The sequence below is a fragment of the Candoia aspera genome, chromosome 3, assembly GCF_035149785.1.
Source record: "Candoia aspera isolate rCanAsp1 chromosome 3, rCanAsp1.hap2, whole genome shotgun sequence".
Classification (NCBI taxonomy): Eukaryota; Metazoa; Chordata; class Lepidosauria; order Squamata; family Boidae; genus Candoia; species Candoia aspera.
Genome location: NC_086155.1, coordinates 49088531 through 49115129, shown reverse-complemented (window position 1 = coordinate 49115129; position 26599 = coordinate 49088531). Strand labels below are relative to the sequence as shown.

Here is a 26599-nt window from a genome sequence, read left to right as displayed (position 1 = left end):
AATTAACAAATAAACAGGCAGAACTTCTAATTGCAAAGGAAACTAGCTGATTCGGATCTCCCACTTCTAGGCGTTGAGCTGCTGGACTGCTTCCCACCTGAGAATACCGTAGCTTCTACGTTAGAGTCCCACACAGGAATTAAACCAATGAGGGCAGATTATCCATTCTTACTCCAACACCCAGGAAAAAAATCCCACCAGCAAGTCAACAATTAGAAATTGTAATACAGTAGATCTCTGCCCTTTGTATTTAAACTGCTTAAAGAAAAGGCGCCCATTAAAACTTTCATGAGGTTTACGAATTCTAGTGATAGGATCCGGATTTGGGAATCCAGCAGCGGGAGCCAGACTTCGTCTGACTTGGATTTGGGTGAAAGGCAGGCTGTACCTCCGCCGAAAACCGAAGGTGCAAAAGAAAGGGCAGACGCTTCGTCGTGGTTTCTGCGCATGTCGAGAAATGCGGCGCATGCCAAGAACCGCGGCCTCCGCTTTCCTTTTCCGGGGCCCCAGAACCTGGATGAAAGGCGGTGAACAGTCGAAGAAGCCGGAGTAAGAAGGTGTAATTCAGGCTGCGGGGCTGTGAGCTGTAGTGAGGCCCGGTGCATGGCGGTCAGGCGGCGGACTCGGCCCTCCACAGGTCGGTGCTGACAGGGAGGCGGGGATGAGGGAAGATGCGCAGCCCTGGCAATTAAGGGGGTGGATTCCGTTCTCCTTCTCCTCCGCCGACGCTTTTTGGCCTGATTCTCCTTTTTTGAATTTTGGAAGAGATCCTCCAGGCCCCTTTTTAGGCGCCAGCGCTTTCCCCTGCCCGCTGCGCGATCCTTCAGTTTGCGATCCTACTTTGATTCCTTTCCTTGCATTTCAAATCCCTGCCGAGTCCGACTTCTGTAGCTTGTAATCGGCGAGCACAAACCGGAGCGGAATTCTCTATGGGTGGGAGGAGAAGCTGCCCCTGCTGTGTTTTTGCCTGTGGGAGTAGTGCCGGTGGCTGCCAGGGTTGCCAGCTTTTGTCTGTTCGGTCAATACCATCTTAATCCATCACCTCAAGCAGAAATGCAGTGGCCTAATCCTTCGCCATCAGTGCCCGGTTACCTTGAGAAAAGATTTTGCTGGTTGAATCCTGCCAGTCAAGCAGAGGAAAAAAGTTTCTCGTGGAATGCTCTTAAAACTTGTCCGTGAGAGGAGAGTTTTTGTAGAAACTCTCTGATCTGATAGCTCACTTAAGGAGAACACGTTATGTACTTCTTGGTTCAAATACTAAGACCGTGTTCACAAAACATGTTAGACAAAACATGGCTGGCCTGTTTATTGTGTTAGCAAGCTATTGTGGTTAATGTGTGGTTTACAACTTAACGTGTGAATCCAATCAATCATGGTTAAGCAATGCATGGCATAGGTTGTGTGAACACAGCCTAACTCTTCAACCTTGGTCAGGTTTGGTGGCTGCATTCTGGGGCCATTATTGGTGCACACCTCAAGCTATTGTACTCTTATTAGCCACAGGTTGATGTGCTCCAAATTCCTGCTAATTATTCAGAAGTGCCCTTTCCATAAATAGTTCTCCCCAAATCCATCCAGTTGTTCCCTTTCTTCTCCTTCAAAACTTATCTTAAAAATTAAAACTTGGATAATTTCAAATAAATGTTGCTGATTATATTGCATTTTTAAATTAGAAAATAAAGATGGAATTACGAATTTTAGGAGGCACTTCACAAATGCTAAAATCATGTCAGTTCTTCAAACAGAATGTGAGAAAAAAAGCAGAAATGATTCCTACATTTAGAGAGCTCTTTTCTATATAAAAAGGGGAAAAATGAGAAGGACAGTATCTCAGTGTTAGATCACATACTTTGAGAGCAGAATCCCTGCCAACTTTGGGTAGAGCTGAAAACATTTTCTGAAATCCTGGTGAGACTCTACCACCCAACATAGGCAATAATGAATTAGATCATTATTAATTCCTAGTTATTCTAAGGGTAAGAAATGTTCAGCGATATTTAGGGCTGGCAGGAGTAATCTTTGTACTACTTTGAAATAATTGGGAGTGAGAAACTTCACAGATACAGAAGTCAGTCAAAGATCTACCTTCTCTTTATTTCTAGTAAAGGCCTCATATATATTCTGTTTGGCCTTATACTGTGTTTTGCAACAACAGAATACCTATATAAAGGAATGGTCAAGAAAAAAATAGCACTCTAGGTAGCAACAGGTACTGGAGGAAAAGCTTCAAGATGTCAATGCAGGAATTTGTTTTAATCACTTCTTAGTAAAAATTAAGGTGTAAACAGAAGAATCATGCTGTGCTGCCTGCAAACAATACAATTGGTACTAATTCACTATAACTCATCTACAAGCCACATAAATCAGTGGGGTTCTAGAACATTTGATAATCCCTTGAATGTCTTTTTATAATTTCTTAAATTTCCTAGAGTAAATTCCACTGCAGTATCAATCTGCTTTTATAGTGATACAATGAATTATAGTCTGTTTTGTTTTAGCTGATTTTTTCATTCATGTATGTTATTTCTAAAAACAAAGTGCAGTTAAAAAATAAGTCTAGTTATGCCATAGGAATATGTTTGCCATTGTTTTTAAAGAGGGAAGATTAGGCTTTGCAGTATAGTAAAAATAAGGGTGCCCCTGCTTCTTTAGCACCCATACAACAAATCTGTGCTAGCTGGAGCCAATTATGTTTGGCTTATCTACAGCTCTGAACATGTGAATTTCCAACTAAACTTTGCTTTGGACCTCTGTCTAACTTATACTGCAGAAAAAAATCTCTCTTATGTCACAGGAATAGACCGTGAAGAGGAGAGTCTGAAGAACTGGATATGTTTAGTTTGGGGAAAACAAGATTAAAGGGAAATAGGAAAGCACTTTTCAAACCCTGGAGGGACCTCGCACAGAAAACACAATAAAGGTCTTTAGTCACAGGAAGTAAGATTCCAGATGAATTCCCAGTGTAGTTTGACAGTGAAACCAACTACCAATGGAAGTTATAAATTTTTTGCTGGATGTATTCAATAGAGGCCAGACAGCCATTAGTTGGGGATGTTTTAGTTTAGATTTGATGGCCTAATTGGCCTTTTCCAATTTTACCATTCTATGCCAAAGACACATTCTATGAACAATATTCAGACCCTGAACTTTTCTCTCCTAAGGTTTAAAAAGAAGGATAGGTTTAGGACAAGCTACCTCTATGCTTCGGTTGCTTAATTTTCAGTTTGGTGATCTGTGAAAGTTCTTCACTTGGTACAGAAGCATGAAACCACTGGATAGCCAAATAAGGTGAGGTACATTTTCTTTTCTCATCTTGGTACCTTTTCTCATCTTGGTTTTGTTCAAATATCAAGTTGTATCTTGGGAATCTGCCTAATAGAGAATATATTCCTGTTCCGGTTAGGTGTACATTTATTTTAATTTTCTTTCAGATCCCTGCTTACCGCTAAAAGTTATACACATTATTCTATAATAGTAAGAGCAGTTCTGTGGAATAAAAGGGTACTCATCTTCTCCAATATCTAACATTGGCTGCCACATGCTTCTGAGAACATAAAAGTAGGGCAAAAAGACAGCAGTTCTTTTTTTTGTTTGTCCCCTACCTGAGGTGTATTGCTGTTTCCATTTGGCTGAAATGATCAAGAATGTTGCTTTCTTGTTAATCCTTTCTAATGACTTTTCCCCAAATTTATATTTATGCTTAACAGGAAGTGGGAAGAAGAAATGTGCACACATATACATATATAACTTTCAATTTTTATTATAGCTGCATCAGTGGGAACAGCGTTCAGTGTTGAATACATGTCTAAGAAGTTGCCATCAGAACAAAATGGAGAGCTTGAGTCTACAGGCAATGACCCTTTCTGATGGGACAACAGCCTATGTTCAGCAGGATGCAAGTGGTAAGTCATTTGAAGGCTGCGGCAGCTCTGGTCAGTGAGACTGGGTCAAATCAGGAACCTTATGATCAAAACATTGTACAGAAGAGAGTGCAAAAGGCAATCTAACTTGGTTATATATTTCATTAAATCAATTTCTGCTTTATATGTAATAAAGTTTAAAAGTCATTCAAAACACATTGAGTGAAATTTAAGACTGTTTGGTAGGATTAGAATCTTGGAAATCAAACAATAGTCTTGTGGTTCCCAAATGCAAATTGGGAATTATTTCAAAGAAATATATCTGTTAGTCAAAGACAGGTAATAAACTGGCAGTTCCTTTGATATGGCATGGATCTGATTTCTGTCATCTTTGGTATTTTTATGTTCAAAGTCTTTCAGCAACCCAGGTTTTTATATATTTTTATTTTAGAGACTTTCTGGTCATTTGCAAAATTAACGGTTTATTTTTGCATTAATGACAAATTATTTAATATATGTTTTTATTCAGCAAGAGGGTAGTTGACAAATCCCTTGCTCTTTTGCTCTCCATCACTCTCTCTCTGAGTCTCTAGAGATAGATATACACACATACACACACACATACGCATACACACACACACACACAATCTACTGTCTGTGTATATTTTCCAACAATTCTTTTAGATAGCCATTGTCCTTACTCATGACAGCCATACAGAAACAAAAGCTTATGCTGCCCTCCACTGTTCACCTAAATCCTCCAGAAGTTGATAGACTCCAAATCCCTTGTCAATAGACAAGGATAGTGAAGCAAAATTGAAGGTATGTGATGCAGGTTATATATCTAGGGAAATACTCGTTGGCAATAAACTAATCTTTATTGCTCTGATGTCTGTCTGTTTTCATTGCACTTCCTGCTCCTAATTTGCCCTACAAGACTCCTCTATGGTATGTTGGGCAGAGAAGGCATAACTGGCCCAGACTTGCCTGGTGAGTCTCCGCTCACTGGGTCCCCACTGCTAGTCCAATACCTTAGCCTCTGTACCACACCGGATCTCTCAACAATATAGAAAAATAGTGGCCAGCCTGCCTGCCTGCCTGCCTGCCTTCCTTCTCAAAAGTAAGATGTGAATAATGTCAATTGAAATTTTGTTTGGTCAGGACTCATGGTTGAGAGCTCATGTTACAAGTTACTTTAGTTATTCGCCGGGCTGGGCCTACAATTAAGCAGCTGGGGATGTTTCTGCTATTATAGTACTATAGTACAATTGAATTGCTAGCTTGTTCTATATACAGTAATGGGAAGGGTGGCTAGCACCTTTACTTCTTGTTGTTGTTTATTCGTTTAGTCGCTTCCGACTCTTCGTGTCATGAGTAAGGATGGCGAGCAGGGGGCTCCCATCCAGACTGTCAAGCGCATGCGTAGCACTGAGGAATTGTTCAGCCATTCAAAGAGACACAGATCGGGCGGTCCCGATCTGTGTCTCTTTGAATGGCTGAACAATTCCTCAGTGCTACGCATGCGCTTGACAGTCTGGATGGGAGCCCCCTGCTCGCCATCCTTACTCATGACACTTCATGACTTCATGGAACAGCCCACGCCAGAGCTTCCTGTCGGTCGTCAACACCCCCAGCTCCCCCAGGGACAAGTCCGTCACCTCTAGAATATCATCCATCCACCTTGCCCTTGGTCGGCCCCTCTTCCTTTTGCCTTCCACTCTCCCTAGCATCAGCATCTTCTCCAGGCTGTCCTGTCTTCTCATTATGTGGCCAAAGTATTTCAGTTTGGCCTTTAATATCGTTCCCTCAAGTGAGCAGTCTGGCTTTATTTCCTGGAGGATGGACTGGTTTGATCTTCTTGCAGTCCAAGGCACTCTCAGAATTTTCCTCCAACACCACAGTTCAAAAGCATCGATCTTCCTTCTCTCAGCCTTCCTTATGGTCCAGCTCTCGCAGCCATATGTTACTACGGGGAACACCATTGCTTTAACTATGCGGGCCTTTGTTGTCAGTGTGATGTCTCTGCTCTTAACTATTTTATCGAGATTTGTCATTGCTCTTCTCCCAAGGATTAAACGTCTTCTGATTTCCTGACTGCAGTCAGCATCTGCAGTAATCTTTGCACCTAGGAATACAAAGTTTTTCACTGCTTCTACATTTTCTCCCTCTATTTGCCAGTTATCAATCAAGCTGGTTGCCATAATCTTGGTTTTTTTGAGGTTTAGATGCAAACCAGCTTTTGCACTTTCTTCTTTCACCTTCATCATAAGGCTCCTCAGTTCCTCTTCACTTTCAGCCATCAAAGTGGTATCATCTGCATATCTGAGATTGTTAATGTTTCTTCCAGAGATTTTAACTCCAGCCTTGGATTCCTCAAGCCCAGCATGTCGCATGATGTGTTCTGCATACAAGTTGAATAGGTAGGGTGAGAGTATACAGCCCTGCCGTACTCCTTTCCCAATCTTAAACCAGTCCGTTGTTCCGTGGTCTGTTCTTACTGTCGCTACCTGTTCGTTATACAGATTCTTCAGGAGGCATACAAGATGACTTGGTATCCCCATACCACTAAGAACTTGCCACAATTTGTTATGGTCCACACAGTCAAAGGCTTTCGAATAGTCAGTAAAACAGAAATAGATGTTTTTCTGAAACTCCCTGGCTTTTTCCATTATCCAGCAGATATTGGCAATTTGGTCTCTAGTTCCTCTGCCTTTTCTAAACCCAGCTTGTACATCTGGGAATTTTCGCTCCATGAACTGCTGAAGTCTACCTTGCAGGATCTTGAGCATTACCTTACTGGCATGTGAAATGAGTGCCACTGTTCGATAGTTTGAACATTCTTTAGTGTTCCCCTTTTTTGGTATGGGGATATAAGTTGATTTTTTCCAATCTGATGGCCATTCTTGTGTTTTCCAAATTTGCTGGCATATAGCATGCATTACCTTGACAGCATCATCTTGCAAGATTTTGAACAGTTCAGCTGGGATGCCGTCGTCTCCTGCTGCCTTGTTATTAGCAATGCTTCTTAAGGCCCACTCAACCTCACTCTTCAGGATGTCTGGCTCTAGCTCACTGACCACACCATCAAAGCTATCCCCGATATTGTTATCCTTCCTATACAGGTCTTCTGTATATTCTTGCCACCTTTTCTTGATCTCTTCTTCTTCTGTTAGGTCCTTGCCATCTTTGTTTTTGATCATACCCATTTTGGCCTGGAATTTACCTCTGATGTTTCTAATTTTCTGGAAGAGGTCTCTTGTCCTTCCTATTCTATTGTCTTCTTCCACTTCTGCGCATTGCTTGTTTAAAAATAATTCCTTATCTCTTCTGGCTAACCTCTGGAATTTTGCATTTAATTGGGCATATCTCCCCCTATCACTGTTGCCTTTTGCTTTCCTTCTTTCTTGGGCTACTTCTAGTGTCTCAGCAGACAGCCATTTTGCCTTCTTGGTTTTCTCTTTCTTTGGGATGTATTTTGTTGCCGCCTCCTGAACAATGCTGCCAACTTCTGTCCGGAGTTCTTCCGGGACTCTATCTACTAAGTCCAGTCCCTTAAATCTATTCTTCACCTCCGCTGCATATTCCTTAGGAATATTAGTGAGCTCATATCTAGCTGATCTGTGGGTCTTCCCTAATCTCTTTAGTCTGATCCTAAATTGTGCAAGAAGAAGTTCGTGATCGGAACTACAGTCAGCTCCAGGTCTTGTTTTGACTGACTGTACAGATGTCCGCTACCTTTGGCTGCAAAGGATGTAGTCAATCTGATTTCGGTGTTGTCCATCTGGTGAAGTCCATGTATAAAGCCGTCTCTTAGGTTGTTGGAAGAGAGTGTTTGTTATGCAGAGTGAATTGTCTTGGCAAAATTCTATCAGCCTATGTCCTGCTTCGTTTTGTTTTTCCAGGCCATACTTACCTGTAATTCGAGGTGTCATTTGACTGCCCACCTTAGCATTCCAGTCTCCTGTGATGAAAATAACATCTCTTTTAGGCGTGTCGTCCAGTAGGTGCTGCAGATCCTCATAGAACTGCTCTACTTCAGCTTCTTCAGCATTTGTGGTTGGGGCGTATATTTGGATCACTGTGATGTTAGATGGCTTGCCCTGAATTCGAATTGAGATCATTCTGTCATTTTTGGGGTTGTATCCAAGCACTGCTTTCGCCACTTTACTATTAATTATGAAGGCTACTCCATTTCTTCTGTGGTCCTCTTGTCCACAGTAGTAGATCTGGTGGTCATTTGATGTGAAGTGGCCCATTCTAGTCCATTTCAGTTCACTGACGCCCAAAATGTCTATCTTTAATCTTGACATCTCACCAATAACCACATCCAATTTGCCCTGGCTCATAGATCTGACATTCCAGGTTCCAATGGTGTGTTGATCCTTAGAACATCGGATTCGCCGTTCACCACCAGCACCGTCGGCCACTAGCCGTCCTTTCGGCTTTGAGCTAGCTGTGTCATCACGTCTGGGGCTAGTTGAACTCATCCTCTGTTCCTCCCCAGTAGCATTTTGACCATCTTCCGACCTGGGGGTCTCATCTTCCGATGGTATACCGACATATCTCTGGTTGTACTGATCCATTTAGTTTTCACGGCAAGAATACTGGGGTGGGTTGCCATTACCTTCCCCAGGGATCGCATTTAGTCTGACCTCTCTGTCATGACCTTCCCGTCTTGGGTGGCCCTTCACGGTTTAGCTCATGGCATCATTGAGGTGCTCAAGCTCCAGCACCACGGCAAGGTAACGATCCTTTGCTGAAGCCTTTACTTCTAGCAGCAAATATCTTGGGCTAACTGTATGTATGACTGAGAAGAAGTTCACACACTTGGGCCTCTATTATATAAAGTATCCTGCTGCTCTGTAACTGTCAGGATGATGCATCAATTGTACTGTTCCATTCAATAATCTTGCGAGGAGAAGAATTTATAGAATAGTTCTTTTCAGTAATTTTCACAAAACAATTCTGCAGGATAGACTTATAGGCTGTATTTTGCTTAACATTACTTAACATTTTGATAATTGTGCTACTGATAAAAGATGGATGTAAAAGTGAAAAGAAAAAGGTATACATGTGTTTTAGTAGATTAACAGAGTCCTTTAAATCATCAATGTGGTACAGTTGCAACAAGCAAAGTACTTTGACTTCATATTGGCAATTTAGTGTTATAGTTAGAAATTTGCTATAGAAGTGAAAGAAAAATAAAAGTGTTCTGATTTTAGGCTGGAAAGTACTCTCTGGTTCAGTTATCATAATTTTTCTAAAATGCTTTTTAATCTATTGAGGAAAAAAGTAATTTCATTCCTGTGTTTAAACTATTATAGGTTTTTATAATTGGTTGCAAATGTATGTGCACAGAACAATTTTTTTTAATCTATATTTTTTTAGGTGGTATTAGGGTCTTCTTTACTTACTTCCTTACCATATGGAAGAAATACTATCTTTACTGAGAGAGATAAATGCAGTATACAAGAGTTCTACTAGTGCTGCCTTTGAATTTAGTGTTCTAGATCCCATATATAAACCTGAACTTCTGATAAAATATTTCAGGAAAAAATAAATAATTATATAAGATTCCACTTCATGTTCCTTAGTAAGAAGTTGTAATGGATATCTAGGTGAAAATTTTTTATCCTGCTAGCCTGGAAGACTGACAAGTGTTTGAACTTTCTTTCTACCTGTTTCAGAAGAGAAGTTAATTGAAGGACAAGTGATTGAACTTGAAGATGGATCCACAGCTTTTTTCCAACAAGTAACACTACAGAAAGGTGAGGTGAAATTGCTGATATACCTGTTGTGGATTTTTTAAAGCAAGATGGAGAACTTGTGGACTTCCTAAAGTTGCTGAACTGGGATTGCTGGGAGTTGTCATTCAGCATCATCAGGAGTACCATAGGTGCCCCATCCCTGCTTTAGGTTCCAGTGTGGTGCCTAGCAGCACCTTTTTATACACTACCAACCTCATACCAGAGGTTCTCCAACTGAGCAAATTTGAGGGAGGTTGGCAATTCAGATGGGCATGGAGTGCAGCATCTGTAGAGCATAGCACAGTAAAAGTAGCATGGGTGCTCAACTACTTCTGCCACCATCAATATCAGTATTACCAATCAAAAAGAATCCTAGACCTGAGTCTAGGTCTAGACCAATCGAAGAGACCAATCGACCAAACCTAGACCAATCCAAGATAATCCTAGACCTGAATCCTGAGCATCCTAGACCGAGCGAAATCCAAAAACATTAGGTAATTCCTGGAAGCTTGGCACTCAAGTCAGCCATCAACAGGCACATAGAGGTAAACAACATTTAATACCATTCAAAAGAGAGAATAAAAAAGCCAAAAGACCAGTACACTCCCTTGCCAGCAATCAACACCCAGATAAGCAAAGATTAACACCAGAATTAACACCAGATGAACAATCAAGCAGTATACAATACCCTCATCAAGGAACCACCAACTCAGTCAAACAATCAAGCAGTAAACTACCAAGGAGAGAACACCCCCCCCCAACACTGTCAGGGCAAGCTACTGTATATAAACAGAGAGCAAGGCCCACTCCCTTCTAGCACTGAAGATGTTGCCTAGTTGGGCAATGAAACATCTTCAAGAAAACAACCAAGGACTCCGCAATATCAGTATTCCTTGCAGGGGGTTTGTCACACAGATTTATTATTTTAGGAGGTCGCATTTTATCCCTTTAGAAATTTTTAATTAAAATAAAGCTAGTATGCTACAAGGAAAACACCAGCATCATCTTTATTTCTAAGAAATAAAGGTGAACGTTCATTCTTAGAAAACAGAAATGGTGAGTGATTGCAGCTGTGTGTCCATATGCTTGACAATGGTAAGCAGATAAATAGGGAGTATCTTGGGGACCTAATAGGAGTGGCTAGGAAAAGGTTCATCAGTTTGCACTTTGGGTGACTAGCCATGCCCTCCATGGCAACCATTTAATGAAAGTGCTATATTTTCAAAATTCTAGATGTGTCCCCTAGCCAAAATGGTTGGAGACACCAAGTATGCTGTCTGCATAGTTGCTTATGTGTATCTCAAAACTGACATCAAACAGCTGTAGAGGTGTACAGGTAGCACTCGGTTAATGATGGTAATTGGGATTGGAATTTCCATTGCTAAGTGATGCGGTTGTAAAGTGCAACGTCATGATTGCATCATTTAGCAATGGCAGTCTCTGTTGCCATTGGTAAGCAAGGATCGTGGATTGTTAAGTGAGTCCCAGCTGGCTTGCAAGCAGCAGACAAGTAAGATGCGGCATGAGTGTGGCAGGGCCTGAGGTGGCTGCTGCTAGGCAGGGGAGGGTGCACCAGTGGCCCACATGGCACGAGCATGGCGGGGCCAGGGGTGACTGTTGCCAGGTGGGGGAGGGTGCGAGTGACTTACCAGAGTAACTTGCAACCTTCCTTGCGAGCTTCTCCATTGACTTTCCTTGTGGGAATCCAGCAGTGAAGGTCGCAAATGGTGATCATGTGACCACGGGGGTGCTGGGACAGCTGGAACTTCAAGGATTGATTGTAAGTACCACTCATTCAGCACCATTGTAACTTCAAATGGTCGCTGAACGAATGGTCGTTAAACGAGGACTACCTGTATAGTGTAGGAATTAAAAAGTAGTGCACTTGCAATAGCCAGGTGAATATCTTAGGGACAGAGTACTCTCTAGTGTGCAAATCACCTGGTAAAGTGTCTTCTGATTAGCAAATGGTGTATTTTTTCAGTGCCCTCTTTGCCTGTAAAAACAATAAAGCAGTGCCTTGCATTTGTTGGTACTTTAGTTTACTATATCTAAAAAGTTTTACAGTCAGAGAAACATTGAATAATAATATCACTTTCACTAAATTTAATTCATAGAATGGTTCTTTGTTGCACTTCTGCATTCATATTATTATTAAAGTATTTTTTTAATATACCTATGGCTGAAGTGGCTATTCTTCAAACCAAAAGAAGTGAACAATGATGGGGATTCTTGTTCTTGTTAAGTTTTGCTTGTGTTCTGCTGCATGAAAAACTGGGCAAGATGACTTTATTTGAGGTTATGTGTGTGCCTGTGTATATTCTGGTTCACTCTATAGAATCGATTACCTTTGAAGATGGTCAGCCTGTTGCACTGGAAGATGGCACCATGGCTTTTATACATCACACTCCCAAAGGTAGCTCTCAGTCTTTGACTCTTGCTTTCAATAAATAATCCATAAAAAGCCATCTAAGCAATAGGATTATAGTTGTCATTGCGTGTTGTTTTTTCTTTAAAAAAGTACCACCCTTGGATAAAACATTTGTATTTGTTATTTTGACTGTAGATCTTCTAGGCAGCGTACGGCAATAGGGTTATCTTGTATTGCACTCCCGCCTTCTCTGAGAATCTTTTCTTGGTTAATGGGATCACTGAAAACCTACTGACAATTTGGTGGAAAAGATGTGGGTAAACTATGGTTTTAATTAACCAGGAAGTTCAGAGATGGGAGGGAGAGTGCATGACCTTTCTACTCATTTCTTTTCTGTGGTTTGGAACATTGAGAATATGTTATTTTTTCCAACCCATTCTTTACAGCCATAAATAATAAACTCATGTATTGAAAATAAACCAATACCATTCTTCAAGTGCTCCTCAGCCAAATCAAGAATGGATAAAACACTTCCACAGAGACAGCCATGTTAGTCTGCTGCATCAAAGCAACAAGGTCTTTTGATTCTATCGACCTTTGGTTGTGGATTGTAAGATCTGTTGATATGTAGCAATTGAGTTCTCAAGTATAGTTTAGATTTTGCTATTGGTGGCCTTAAACCTCCACCTTTTATCAGCTCTAAATGATCAAGGGATAGATACGTAGTAATTAGAGCTGAGATGTGGTACTACAGTGTTTATGGTCCACTTCAGAGGGTTTTGACCCCAACACCGTGGAAGCCATCCAGCTGGAAGATGGATCTACAGCTTTCATACACCATCCTGTTTCCACGACAGTAGGTGGAACCATCCTGGCTGTGCAAGCAGATGTGGGGCTGGAGGAATTGGCAGTAGGGAAGAAAGATGATGCTTTTGATTTAGATACTGATACCACTCTGAAGGATTATGCCAGCAAGGTGAGAATATTCTGCTTTTTTATGAGAATTCTAAACCATAACATGATTCAGAGAATTACATTTCTTAGGGCCTAAATAGCCTGGTCCACCATTACAAGAAACTGTTGAACTCACCATGTAAGCAGCAAGGATAAACCCTACCATCTGAAGTTAGGCCTTTGACAACTAATTAGAGCAATATGTGCTTGTACTGAAGAAAACTTCATGCACGCATCTGTGTATGTATTGACTGCTGTAGAATTTAGATCCTGTGTTAATATGTACAATTGGATGCTCAAGTGCCAGTTCAGCTGTGATGTCATAGGTGCCACTTGGATGGGAAAGGCTTATCTGTGAATTCAATGTTTTGTTGAAACATCAGAAAGAGATATGTAAGAACTTTAAATATGGAATGAAATGGCATAGGTACACTAGGCTACTGAACAGATGTAATAAACAATCCAAGCTATTTGGATATGTTGTGGATATCGCTACCAAGCATCACAGCTTTTTTTTTCTTTAGTCATTCCGATTATACATATAGGTGATTGTGCTTGTTTCACTATATTTTATATTAGAGCTGTGAGAAGCAGTGTATTCTTTAGATTGTTTTATATCTTAGTTTGGTTTTTCAGCTTCAGTCTTTCAAACAAATCAGTTCATAAAGAGAAGGAAACAGAAAACAACTTCGTAGTAGAATGAAAATACGTATAACTGCTCTTCAGTTTTTTCAAATAAAATCTGTTTTGAATTTGCTTTATTCTGGTATATGAGGCAGCATTTCTGAATATTATTCATCAAAGGTGCCATCTTACATCTGGGAAGCAGTTGTAGTATTGGATATAGCTTAGGCTATGTAACTATTGTCATTGTGTTTAGTGTACTGTATTGCAGTTCAGCTGATACAATCTATCTTTCCAAGGCATAGTGTCAATGTGTAGCTGCACACAGGTCTTCCTGGCACTTAGCTTGCTTTTTTTTTTCCTCAACTAGAGGCTACCCTTCAATCTTCGAAGTATATTTAGGAGACTGCCTGAATAATAGTGCTCCCAATATTTGGGGAAAAAAGAGATTTACTGTATCATCTTTTGATTCATTAACAGCATTAACAGCATGATAGATAATTCCCCCACCCCCAAATCTGTACATTTGTAAATGGCATCTTTTAGAACCAGGTTGCCTGTTGTTATTTTGCTTTTATGCTTTTTAAAATGAACTTTATTTTAATTTTTCTATTTATGGTTTTTAAGCATTGTTGGCTTTATTGTGATGGTTTCATTTAAGTCTTCACATCCCCTCTTTCAAATCATACTGGACTTATTTGGGAGGAAAAATGGAATAAAAATCTAATAAATAAAATTAAAAGAAATCTTCTTTATGAAAATGGAAATTGATTTATTTCCTGATGTTGGAACATGTTCAAAGCAGCAACAGCCTAATCTTATGATGTACAGTTACCTATTGACAATGCAAAATGTGTAGCATATATATTGTCATTCTAGCATGGGGTTTCTCAACCTGAGCAACTTCCAGTTGTATGGAATTCAATTCCAGAATTCCCTAGCCAGAGCAGCTTTTGTTGAAAATTCTCGGAGATGTAGTCCACAAATGAGAGAGGCAAACTGTGAGCTGCAGTGTTTCAGGTAGCTAGTTTAGTTCTTTAATCACTGAATGACACTTCTCAGGCTCTCTGGCTCAACCTCAGCAAAAGCTCCCTAACAATCAAGATGCCTAGATAAGAATCATCATATACGAGAATGAAGCCATTTAAACAGTGGAATGCCTCTATGGACATGAAATGAAGATCTTTTTTAAACCTCTAATTTATACTTTCTCTGTATATTTTATCCTTTTCATTCATATTAAACCTACATCTTCACTTCCCTATATGTATTCACCAACTCCATTCCAGAAGATCAGAAGACAACCTTCGTTCAAAACTATTTTATTCTTCCCCTTTTTCTTATTTTCACAGAAATGCAGCATAGCTATTTTTTTCTTTTTTATTGTTTTCATAAATGTATGCTCTTCACCATTTACTCCTCTTATATTCCAAATCAGTCTTTCATCTGCTCTGGCCATCACCAGATGGGCCCATAGATATTGATTAGGGATGTGCAGTTATTCAGGTCTAAAGCAATAAAGGTACTTTGCAGGGGATATGGGCATGTTGGCTGTACCTGTTAATGTCTCTTTAGAAAAGGGTCACATGGCAATCACATTGTCCCAGGGAAACACACATTTGAGTTGAATTGCTGTAGTACCCCAACACAGCCTGCCTAACTTCTACTAATAACTATTTATTTATATTGTCATGGCTTTGGACAGTCAAGGCCTTCTTACAACATTTTTAGTCAAATAGGGAAGATGTACATTAGCTTACTATCCTTGGTCATACCCATGTCACATGTAATATTCCCTGCTAATGGAAAGAACAGTGCAGATCACTTTTAGTATTTTTATTTAGTGTGCCAGCAACAGAAAGCTCAGTTCAACCAAAAGCATTTTCATTCTATTCCATTCAAGCCCAACTTTTCTAGTTAGAATGGCAAACACAATACAAGCTACATTTAAAACTATGATTTAAAATAAATTTATATATTTAGAATATCAATCTGAAAGTGGAAAAATCACAAGATAAAGCTAGAAAAGGCCTGAAGAAAAAAAACATCTTCACTGTAAATCTGAAAAGAGATGTAATTCAAATTTCAAGAAATTTCACGGAGTGTCGATGTCTGTTGATAAGACACGTTCTCTGTGTGGCTAGTAACCTGGCTTCACCTTAGGGAAGTGTCTGTAGTTGTTTTTATAAGCCAGACAAATTCATGTGTTACTTTGGTCCTAGGTTGTTTAGAGTTTAAAAGTAATAACCAGCACCTTAAATGGCATCTGGAAACAAAATGGTAAGCAGTGTAGCTAAAGAGTGGTATTATATGCTCTGATGTTTTAGAGCCAGTAACAACCCTAGCAACCATACTTTAGACCATCTGTGGCTTCCAAAGCATCTTCAAAGGCAGCCCAATGTAGAGAGTGTTACAGTAATCTAACCAAGAAGTGGCAAGGGATTGGATCAGTCTAGAAAGTTCAGTACAGTATGATCCAGAAACAGTTTGGTGCAGCAGCTGAAACTGGTTGAATATTCCCCATTCCACAGCAATCATCTAGGGATCAGACAACAAGACTGAAGAACATCCCAAACTGCATATCCTATCCTTCAGAAAGTGTGTGGCTCCATGGAAAGTCAGACAGGCAACCAAATTTGGGACAGCCTTATGCATCACTCACAACTTGTTTCTTTTACCTTAATTTCGATTATTAGCCTGCTTAGTAAAATTGTTCATAGGTGGTTAGCTGATTGTTGAGCAAGAATTCTGGGAACTATATTCCCAAAATATCTGGAGGGCATTAAGGTGAATAGCATTGATAAGAGTCTTGAATATTGATTTTGTATGTAACATGCACTAATTCTAAACCACAAATGCAGTTTACTTTTAGTGTAATCTGCAAAATCACTAATTATGGCTTGGCATTATGTGCAGATCAGACCACTACAACTTTTTCAGCAAACCATAGTTTAAAATCTTGGTTTACGATTATGTGTGACTATAGCTTCCCACTTACAAAATAGCATTTAGAAAGACCTACTTCAAGGCAAAGATGGTAGATTACTTTGCACACAACATATATTCTAATAATAATAAAAAAATTAAGTATGAAATGCATTTATTGAAAACTTTTGTGTCTTGCCTTTCTGCCAATATTGGGCTCCCAAAATGCCTTAAAATAAAATTTAAAAATCCAGGCCTACCTAATTTAGATATTGCAAGCATTGTTCAGGTTTAACTTCTTTTTTTCTTTCCTAGCAGGATTTCCAGGAAGAAGAAGTGAAGAGCAGTGGACATGAACCAAAAATCCCAGACAAAGCTTTTTGTTGTAGATACAGTGGATGTAGCCGCCTCTTTACCACATCCCACCATTTAAAGGTAATCTCTCCTGCCTCTCCAAACTTCAACCTAAGTGCATAATGGCACCACTACAGAAACATATCTAACAGGAAATCATGAACGCCACCAGTAAGAGATGCAAGCCTGTGTGAAGTGAAGCAGTTTATCTGATAACGTTGAGAGGGGAGAGGCAGGAAACAAGTGGTTGAGGACAGCTAGAAATGTTTGCTGAAGGCTGGCTATTAGTTTCCTTAGTAGAATACGTTTGCAACAAGGCATTAGTAGGATTAGAAGTTATTTATTTGCTTTCTGCATTAGTTTTTCAAGTATTCCTTGAAAATACTTAGCCTTTTGATGTATTTTAGATTTATTTTGTACAATTCAAAGCAGTGTACTTAATGCCCCCTCCTCCTATTTTCCCCACAACCACCACCCTGTGAGATGGGTTGGGCTGAGAGAAAATTATTGGCCCAAAGTCAGCCACCCAGCTGTGATTCCTAAAGGAGGACTAGGGCTCATGGTGTCCTGATTTCTATCTAGCACCATAACCACTACATCAAATGGTCTCAGACTGGCTTTTTACGTATTTCAATATTCGTAATTTTAAAAATAAACAAATGGAAACTTACTATAACAAAAAGAATTCATTTTTCATTTTATACAAAATGAGATACTGCAAGATTGGACAAGCATAATTTACTTTTTACATTTTACAATAAACCACCAACAAAAACTATAACTTAGTTATATACACACATCATTTTTAAACTAGCCAAAGTTTGCATACTAGATGTCAGTCATAAACCATGATTAATCCAGTCTTATTTTGAAGTTGAATTAGCCAGGGCTTCCCTTAGTGGTCTTGCCAGAGAGGCAACACGGAAACCCTAGGTTTGTATAGTTTATGTAATGCTGTATATAATTCTACTCCCATTTCAGACTGACTGAAATACAAATTAGCAGGCAGGGCTGAATTTAAAGAATTGCTTTAAGCTAGCAAATATTAAAATACACACATCTGTGTATTTGTTTATAGTACAGACTCCTCCTTAAACTCCCATCCACGTAGGAACTTTAAAAGTAAGAATTAATTGATGCAAGGAAAATGAAACAGAGTAAAACACCGTAACGGAATAGAAGTGGAGTGCTGGATCTGAATGTGCAGCAAGGAAGAGTCTGAGGGCCAGCTTCTTCTATCCTCACTGGCCTGAGCTGGGATTTTTCCTTTATTTTCCTGAAGGTGCATGAGCGTGTTCATACAGGCGATCGGCCATACCAGTGTGATTTTACAAGCTGTGGGAAAACTTTTGCTACAGGTAAGGCATTTGCTGTGAAACCTTCAGAACAGCAACAATGAGAAATTGTGTTGCTCTGGTGGAGTTACTCGTGACTGGGAATGAAGATGCAGCTTTAGAAACCCACGGATTGTTGAACTACTATACAAACAGTGATGAAAAGAATATAAATACAAGCTAAAGGTGTGGCTCTGGCTATTTTTATCTTCAGAACGACATGGCTTATAGTCTTAGGTTGCTATGCTATGTGCACTGCTTTGTGATTGTGCTTAGAACACAAAGTTTTACCCTGACAGGTTATAGTCTGAAGAGCCATGTGAGAACCCACACTGGCGAGAAGCCATACAAATGCCAAGAGGATTTATGCACCAAAGCCTTCAAGACTTCTGGAGATCTCCAGAAACATATCCGAACACATACTGGTATGTCCTGGGGGGATTATTATTTTAATTTAGGGCTAGCAGAAACTGAGCTTTTGGCAAAAAGATAAGAAAAAAACAAGGCTGTGTCTTTTTAGAAGAGTGTTCTAGATTTTCAGAAAGCTTGTTTTTTCATTCTGTACTAGTCTCATGTTTTGTGCTCAGTGACAAATCACATATTCAAACAGAAATGTGACCACTGTTTCAGTGGCATGTCAGAGGTTATACTGCACAGCAGGCAGGATGATGAGCAGGGATGAAAAATGTGTAAATAAAATAGTTGTATTACTGATTATGTTATTCACATTAATTACTTTAATTCTTTAAATCTTACATTTTTTCAAAGCATATACTTAGAATGTTCCATGCCCTCTTACATCTCATTTGATTCCCAGGTTTAAAATAAATTAAGTATGTGAGGGAAAAAAAACATTAAAAACTAAAAAGAATTCAGGAGGAGGCAGAGAGAGAGAGAAAGAGATAGCAGTGGCACTGGGGCTTGTCTTTAGTGAGTAACAGAATACGGAGGATGTGGGGGTTGATCTTCCCACACTGCTTTGGCTGAAGGCTGTGCGCCTATGTTCTTCATTCACTCACTCACTCACTCACTCACTCACTCACTACAACTTCTATGCAGTTTAATTTCCAGAGATTCTGAGTGGCTGATCCCAAACAAGGTAACACTGTGAGGAGCAGAGATTATCAAAGATCTGTGTGAACATGTTAATAGGTCTCTAAATATGACCCACTAATCACTAGTCAATCAGTAAAGTAAGGCACTGATGGGCAAACGTTCTTCCACTTTACTTTCAGTCCTTGGTGGCTATATATTTGATACAATCTTAGAGTAGCTAGAATGAGGCACTGTTTGAGTTACAGTTTTCCAAGAATAATACTTTGACAGTCTAAATTGTTTGGCTAATCTAGGTTCATGTATATTTTAATATTTGGCTGTGCAAAATTAAATTAAAAATATACTGAGATCAAAGATAATTGCCAGACAAAATGGTATTCAGACCAGTTAGTATGATATGCTTGAAAGAAGTGAAGTAATCTATCTTGAATTTTCTGTGGGTTTTAGTGGTTAACTACAACAACAACAAAAAAGAGTTCTTCTATCTGTTCTCACCATCAAGGTGAGCGGCCCTTCCAGTGCCCTTTTGAAGGCTGTGGCCGCTCTTTTACCACCTCCAATATACGCAAGGTCCATATACGAACACATACAGGAGAGCGTCCATATATGTGCCCAGAGCCTAACTGTGGAAGGGGTTTCACTAGTGCCACCAACTACAAGAATCACATGAGAATCCATACAGGTAAACTTCAAAAAATATATTCATCATCTTGGTTTTTATCTTTTACTTGTTTTTTTGTTGGTAATATTTTTTAATTGTGTTGTATTTTTTCTTTGTTTTCTTTGTTATAGTGTGATCCAGCCAGAGTTGTTTTCAGTTGGGCAGTGCCTAAATCAATAAAATAAAATAAAATAAATCAAAACTTCCACTTGTTCTGTCATCTAATTATATTTGGCAAGCCAAGTTAAATTGGTCCAAGGACTCATTTATGGATTCAGTATATAAAGAATGATGCTGGTCTTGTTCATCCTGTGAGATGAACAGAAAAAGCAATAGATTGTTAATTACTAAGTAAGGCCATTGGAGTTGGAGCTGACTCTTTTTTTTTCCTTGACTGCTTAAAGTTGTTGTAGCTGTGCTGAAGCCCACAGGGTGAAACACTGGAGATCCCAAATGTCTTCTCCTAAAGGGCCCCTGAGTCTTCACACTCTGGACCTGCTTCCTGCTTTGAAATAACAACTTGATCGTTTCTGCTGCCAGCAGCTTTCTTCTTGAATATCTGACATCTTTCCTTACCCTAACCCTAATCTCAGTGTGCAAGACAGGGCTTTCTCACCTTTCTAGTGATTAAAAGGTCAAAATGCAAACATTTAAATTTCAACAGTGCTGCAAGAAGATCACAAGGAGATTCTAAAGAAAAGTATCATGAACAGAGCCTGAAGCATCAATAAGGGCTGAAAGTAAACCCCCAATTCTATAACTTGTACAGACATAAAGTAAGTAAGACTTAGCACAACACAAAAAAGATAAATCCAAAACTTAGCATAAATTCCTAGTTATATGTGCTATGTGTTTCTACAGAAAATAGCAGGATTCCTGAAGCAAAGATCCTCTGCTTTCTTTCCAGGACTTTTCTAGCTTCTTGGTGATTTCAGTTGTTCTTCAGAGGTTGTAGGGGATAATGAGTAGCCCCATCCTTTTCCGACTGACTTCTTTTGTTCTTTAAAAAGCAAAACCTTTTCTATATTTAGCTGGAAAGGGGCTAGAATAATCTGACTTGTATGTGACAGAGCCATCCCTCACTCATAGAGTTGTGGATTATAAATCTGCAGTCTGGCATGTAGATTACATTCACAATAATCCTACAATGCAATCTTGTGGATGTTTACTTGGGGAAGAACCCTGTTATGTTGAGTTGGCACTATTCTAGCAGCAGCTCTAGGACTGCAACCTATAGGCCGTGAATCGATGAATAAAAAGCTGACTTCTCTATCTAAATCCTAATTCTGTTCCAGGGGAGAAGCCATATGCATGCCTGGTACCAGGCTGTGGAAAACGCTTCACTGAATATTCTAGTCTCTACAAACACCATGTAGTTCACACACACTGCAAACCATACACTTGCAACACCTGTGGCAAAACCTATCGGCAAACTTCTACTTTGGCAATGCATAAACGTACCATGCATGGGGAGCTGGAAGCCATGGATGAGACTGAGCAAGCCCTCTGTGAACACCAGATGGAAGGTGAGTAAGCACATAAGGTGGCCTTGTAATTCTTACCATTCTCCAATTTGCTGTCATACAGCTTTGTTTCCATTTTGTGGCAGTGACATAACCGTAACAGCACAAATTAACACTGCAGCATTTGTGATCTGAGACTGGTACAAATGCTATGACTATGATTAACACTGTTGGAACTGCTCTGCCTACAAAGCCATTTGTAGGATTGGATTCTTAACTGGATTCTTCCACTGATTCTTCTTCCTTTGTTCTCTCAGATACCATAGTGGATAACAGCATGCCTCAACTGAAGCACCAATGTATTGTTTCTATGAAGATGGAAGATGAAGTACAGGAAGATTCCGTGCCATCAGCAGCAGCTCTTGTTTCTCAGGATGGTGTAGAGCAGGTACGAAGGACAATAGAAGGAGATATTCATCGGAGCTGAAGTTAAATTAAAGGAGAGAGAGAATTCTTGGGCTATGAGTATCCAAGGCAGATCAGTTGAAACAATTCTAATGGGGGATTATGCTCTCAGAATTATCTAATTCTAAGTATCTCATCAGCCAATCCGTCTGCACCTCTCACATAATTTTTTCTTAGCTTTACTAGCAGGCATGTTAAAGATTTTGTGGCATCTTAAAGGAAAATTGAAAGAAAATTGAGTTGCTTTTTTTAGTATGAATTAGAGGCTTGCTAAAACATTTTGACTTACCATGATCTAAAGCTACATTCTGATTATACCAGTTTGGGTGAGTGAACCTTCTGATGTGAATTATTCTCATATCTTGATTATGAATAGAGATTTCGTTCCTGATTTTACACAGTTTTAATGTATCTTGACTTAGATATACAGTAAACAAGATACTGTAACTTTTATTTAATTATTTTAGCACTGGAGATTCCAATTTGATAGACAAACCTTCAAGTAAGTGATTCTTCCTGTCATAATGAAGCAGAGTCAATGGCTCTTGCTATGTTTAAAACCCAAAGACTGTCCACTCTCTTTTCCCTGCATGCACATATATCAAAGTACAACTTGGCAGTAATTGGCAACCAGGAAAAGCAATGTGTTTAAGAGAGTGACAGGAACACATATAATAACTTTCTCTGTGTTCTTAGACTACTTAGGCAAATAGAGTATTTTTGAAGTTCAGGACTGCAACATACTTCTGGCCCTATTAATTTGATATTTTTTTGTCTGTAGCCTGTGATTTGTCCTGTCTGATATTCATTTATTGTTTGTAGATTAGCCTGTTTCAGGAGGACTTGGCAGACACTTAGCAGTGACATAACCATAGTAACACAAATTAGCACTGCAGCATTTGTGATCTGAGAGTGGTACAAATGCTGTGACTATGATTAACACTATTGGAACTGGGATACATCTTGTACAGAAATCTTGAAAATATTTCACTTGGACATAGTCTCAAAGTAATCTTTTAAATGTAGCTGTTATACCAGAGTAATATTTTTCAGGTCACAATAGTAGCTTCTGGGACACCGGTATCTGAAGATTCATTCAGAGCATCCATCCATGATCAGCACATGGCAGTGCTAGGAACAGCTAATGGTACTCCTGTTGCTGTTCAGGTAGACACATCCTATTTGGATTTGCTATCTCAATCATAGATAGTACATCAAAAAACCTAAATGCAAAACAAATATTACGTGCCCAAGCATTAAGCAATATAACCATAAAATATTCAACAACAGTGAACTTTTAATAATGTACTGAGAATAATGTCATACTTTACTAATTAAGTCACAAGTTGCTTATTATTAGCTACCACCTAAAATATGGGTATAGCATGAATTACCCTAAAATTTCTATTAGATAACTTTTTTACATATACAAACCTGTATCTGATACAGCTTTTAATATGAGGCAGATCAAGTCCTGGCAAACAAAAATAGCAAAGCAGGAGGACACATTCCATCAACTGTCTCCCTATTTCAAGGGTAAAAAAACATGCAAGGGTTAAGTGTTTAATTTGGCTTGATAAAAGCAATCTGATAGTTCCTGTAACTTAAACTATTTAAATAGAAAGCCATCTAGAAGGTATAATTATAATTAATTGTTTGATAACTAGCACAATGATTTCACTTCAGCTATTAATTGCTGTACAGGAATATTCTGTTATCTTCACTTGGAAGTGAATCAACTTGTTAGCCCCTTTGAAACAAAGACTCCAGTGACAGATCTAGGTAGCAAATTTTGGGGGCTAGTAGCATATTCCAATAGCTGATAAAACTATTGCTTGAGAGTTCAAATACTAACCCATTTACAGTTCTAAAAACATAAATTTTAAGCCATAATGTTATTGCAAACCAGGCTTTAGTTTTAAGGAGGCGTTATCTGGTTTCAAAAGGACTGCAGTGTTTGGAAGACAGCTTGGGACATTTAAAGGAGCTCTCAGGAATTTCATCTGTAAATTAGTTAGATCTGCTAAGGTTACCTTAATTCAAATTTCTAGTGAATCACAAGTGGAACATGAACCAACGGTGTGATGCAGCTGCTGAAAAGGCAAATGATATTTTTGGGATGGATTATCAGGAGCATAGAGTTGAGATCTTAGGAAATTATTATGTCCCCCTGCTCTCTACTTGGAATTCTGCACCCAATTCTGGGCACAGGACATTGATCCACTGGGCTAAGTTCAAAGGAGGACTACCAAGGGAATGAGGGAACTGGAATCCAAGTTCTATGAGGAAGGTTTAAAGGAACTGAGAATCTTTAACATACAGAAGACAAGACTTAGGGAAGATGTGATAGCAGTCTTCAGATATTTATACTCTGTGGCCTAGGAGGACAGGACTAGAACCAATAGGTTAAAACTTCAGAGAAGTAGATTCAGGTTAATACTATGAGGAATTTCCTGATGATAAGAGTTGTAAACCAGTGCAATAGGTTGAAGTAGTATGTTGGAGGTCTTCAGACAGAAGCTGGCTAGACATCTATCCAAAATGCTTTAGCAGATTCTTCATTGACCATGAAGTTGGACTGTATGACCTCTGAGGTCCCTCCAGGATTCTATGAAATCACCATACAGCCAACTTCATTGGATTGAATTCAAACCATATTCTAAACATGCTTGCCAACTGGGTTCACACATCCTCAGCCATGGTATGTTGAATAAATCACAGTTGGCTGAGTATATATAGCACATAGCCATCCTGCTTGGAGAATGACAAGATTGAGTTTCAGTATACTGCAAGACATCAGAATGGGAAAACTTGTTTGCATATAGACATGCAAAATATTGTTGTGTGTGTGCGCACGTGTGTGTGTTCCTCAAATGTATCTTTTTATACTATTTTCCCACTCTGCAGTTTTTAGATTTCCACTTAATTCGGTATGTTCATCTTCACTTCCTCCTTGCGCTACTTCTACTTCTGCATATAAGTCTTCCAATAATAACCATTCATAATAGCAGCTCTTGTCAGTTTAAACCAGTATTTCTCAACCGTGACAACTTTCAGATGTGTGGACTGGCTGGGGAATTCTGGGAGTTGAAGTCCACACATCTGAAAGTTGCCAAGGCTGAGAAATATTGGTTTAAACAGTTTATATAAAGAAAAGCCGTTAACTGTTAATTTTGCATTCAGTGTTTTTGCATTAAAATAAATTTAGGATGTTTAGTTCTTTTTGCCATATTCCCTTCTACCAAAACCAAGTTGCTTTCACATCCCTACTGTATGTTAAAATCAGTTCATACAACAGACTAGCATGCTGGCTAGGGACAGTGTGGAAGCCTATGGCCAAATTTATCTTCTTGAAGAAAATGCCAATGCCAGCTCATTTGGAAAAGGCAAATGGTTCTTGCTACTAGCATTGCAGGACTGGAGAAAGGAGGAGTCACCCACCACTTCCATCCTGCCTTTAAGATGGCTGTTCCTTTAAAACAAAATAAAATGCAGCTACTATATGAGGCAATCATGGTGATGTAAAGGGGTGATTTGTTCCTACCTTATGTATAATATACATTCTTTGAGCAGTTTGAAAATCATGTCTTATCATTTCCTTTTCTAGTTGGAAATGCAACCGAGCCTGGGAAGTACGATCAGTGTGGCAACTACAGCACTTCACCAAGAGTCTGCAGCACTGAAAACAGCCACATTGAAAAATGGATGTTGAGACTTTGTCCTGAGCATTTGAAGGAAAGAAGTGCAGTGCAGAAACAAGAATAGTTGGATAGGTAACAGATTCTTCAAGGGCTTGCAGTTCAGGAGTCAGGTGATGGGTAACTAAATGCCCATCTGAATCTGGAGAGAGTTTTTAAGAATTGTTTACAGCTAGTCATGCATGCAGTTGATAACTGACAATAGATGATGGAGCAACATTTTTGCTTGACTTTTTTTAAATAAATGGACCTACAATATGCTTTATATCCATTTTAAGAAAGCAACTTCCCCAGGCTAGCATTTGTCTTATCATTTGGATCTTTATCATTTCTAGTACATATTAATGGAGCAAGCAGTTGTGTTTCACTGACCATTTTTGGATTGGAAAGCCTTTAAAGTTTGACTTTTATTGGATTTCAGCAACAAGAACTTTTATCATTTCAGAGTTTGTAGCATTTAAGAATGTGTTTAGCAGTGAATGTCCAGAAAGGGATCATAGCTACTCCATATCCTAGAGAACTATTAGCATGAAAGGAATGAAGTGCCCTCTAGATAAGACTACCAGTGGCAGTTCCAAGATGCATAGTATTGGGGACAGGGAAATAGCACTATGGAAGCTTTCTTTCTCCCTCCCCCCCCAATCTACCAGGGTCACCTCTAAATCTCAGCAAGAGTCTAATAGATGGAGGTAGACAATCTAAACTGAACTTGGGAATGAATTGAATTGGTTTTATGTAACATTTTATTTTCCTCTTTCACTCTGGAAGAGATAATGAAAGGTTCAGATGTTTATTTAATAAAACTTTGAACTTGTTTTCTAATAGCTTCAGCTTTACCATTCCATTTCTCTCCTAGTCCCATATATTAAGATCATTTGGTAAATGATGTACAGATTCTCCTGCCTCCAGGAATCCTAACGACAAGATCAGGAAGAGTTTAAACTTGCTCCCATCACTAGTGATCAACATGTTTCCTTATTGCTAATTAACAGCCAAGAAACAATAATTTCAATCAAGAATCTATGGTGGCGGCAGAGAAAGAGGCTTTTCTGTACACATCCCAATCCTAGTGAAAACAGTCATTTTC

The 26599-nt window shown here is 39.2% G+C and overlaps 1 protein-coding gene across 2 annotated transcripts; it reads left to right on the top strand.

Annotated features, from left to right (window-relative positions):
- On the top strand, nucleotides 1-26334 carry ZNF76 (zinc finger protein 76). 2 transcript variants are annotated; one of them, XM_063297603.1, is made up of 14 exons: nucleotides 1-637; nucleotides 3162-3288; nucleotides 3767-3902; nucleotides 9548-9628; nucleotides 11946-12023; nucleotides 12752-12954; nucleotides 16797-16916; nucleotides 18118-18193; nucleotides 18469-18594; nucleotides 19728-19907; nucleotides 21182-21412; nucleotides 21667-21797; nucleotides 22868-22981; nucleotides 25422-26334. In XM_063297603.1, exons 3-14 carry the CDS (start codon nucleotides 3830-3832, stop codon nucleotides 25524-25526), a joined length of 1518 nt encoding a protein of 505 aa, XP_063153673.1. In that variant the 5' UTR covers nucleotides 1-637; nucleotides 3162-3288; nucleotides 3767-3829; the 3' UTR covers nucleotides 25527-26334. The 2 variants fall into 2 exon arrangements, with proteins under 2 accessions (XP_063153673.1, XP_063153674.1); XM_063297604.1 differs by lacking the exon at nucleotides 22868-22981 and having other exon boundaries at nucleotides 10-637.
- The last annotated feature ends 265 nt before the right edge of the window (nucleotides 26335-26599 follow it).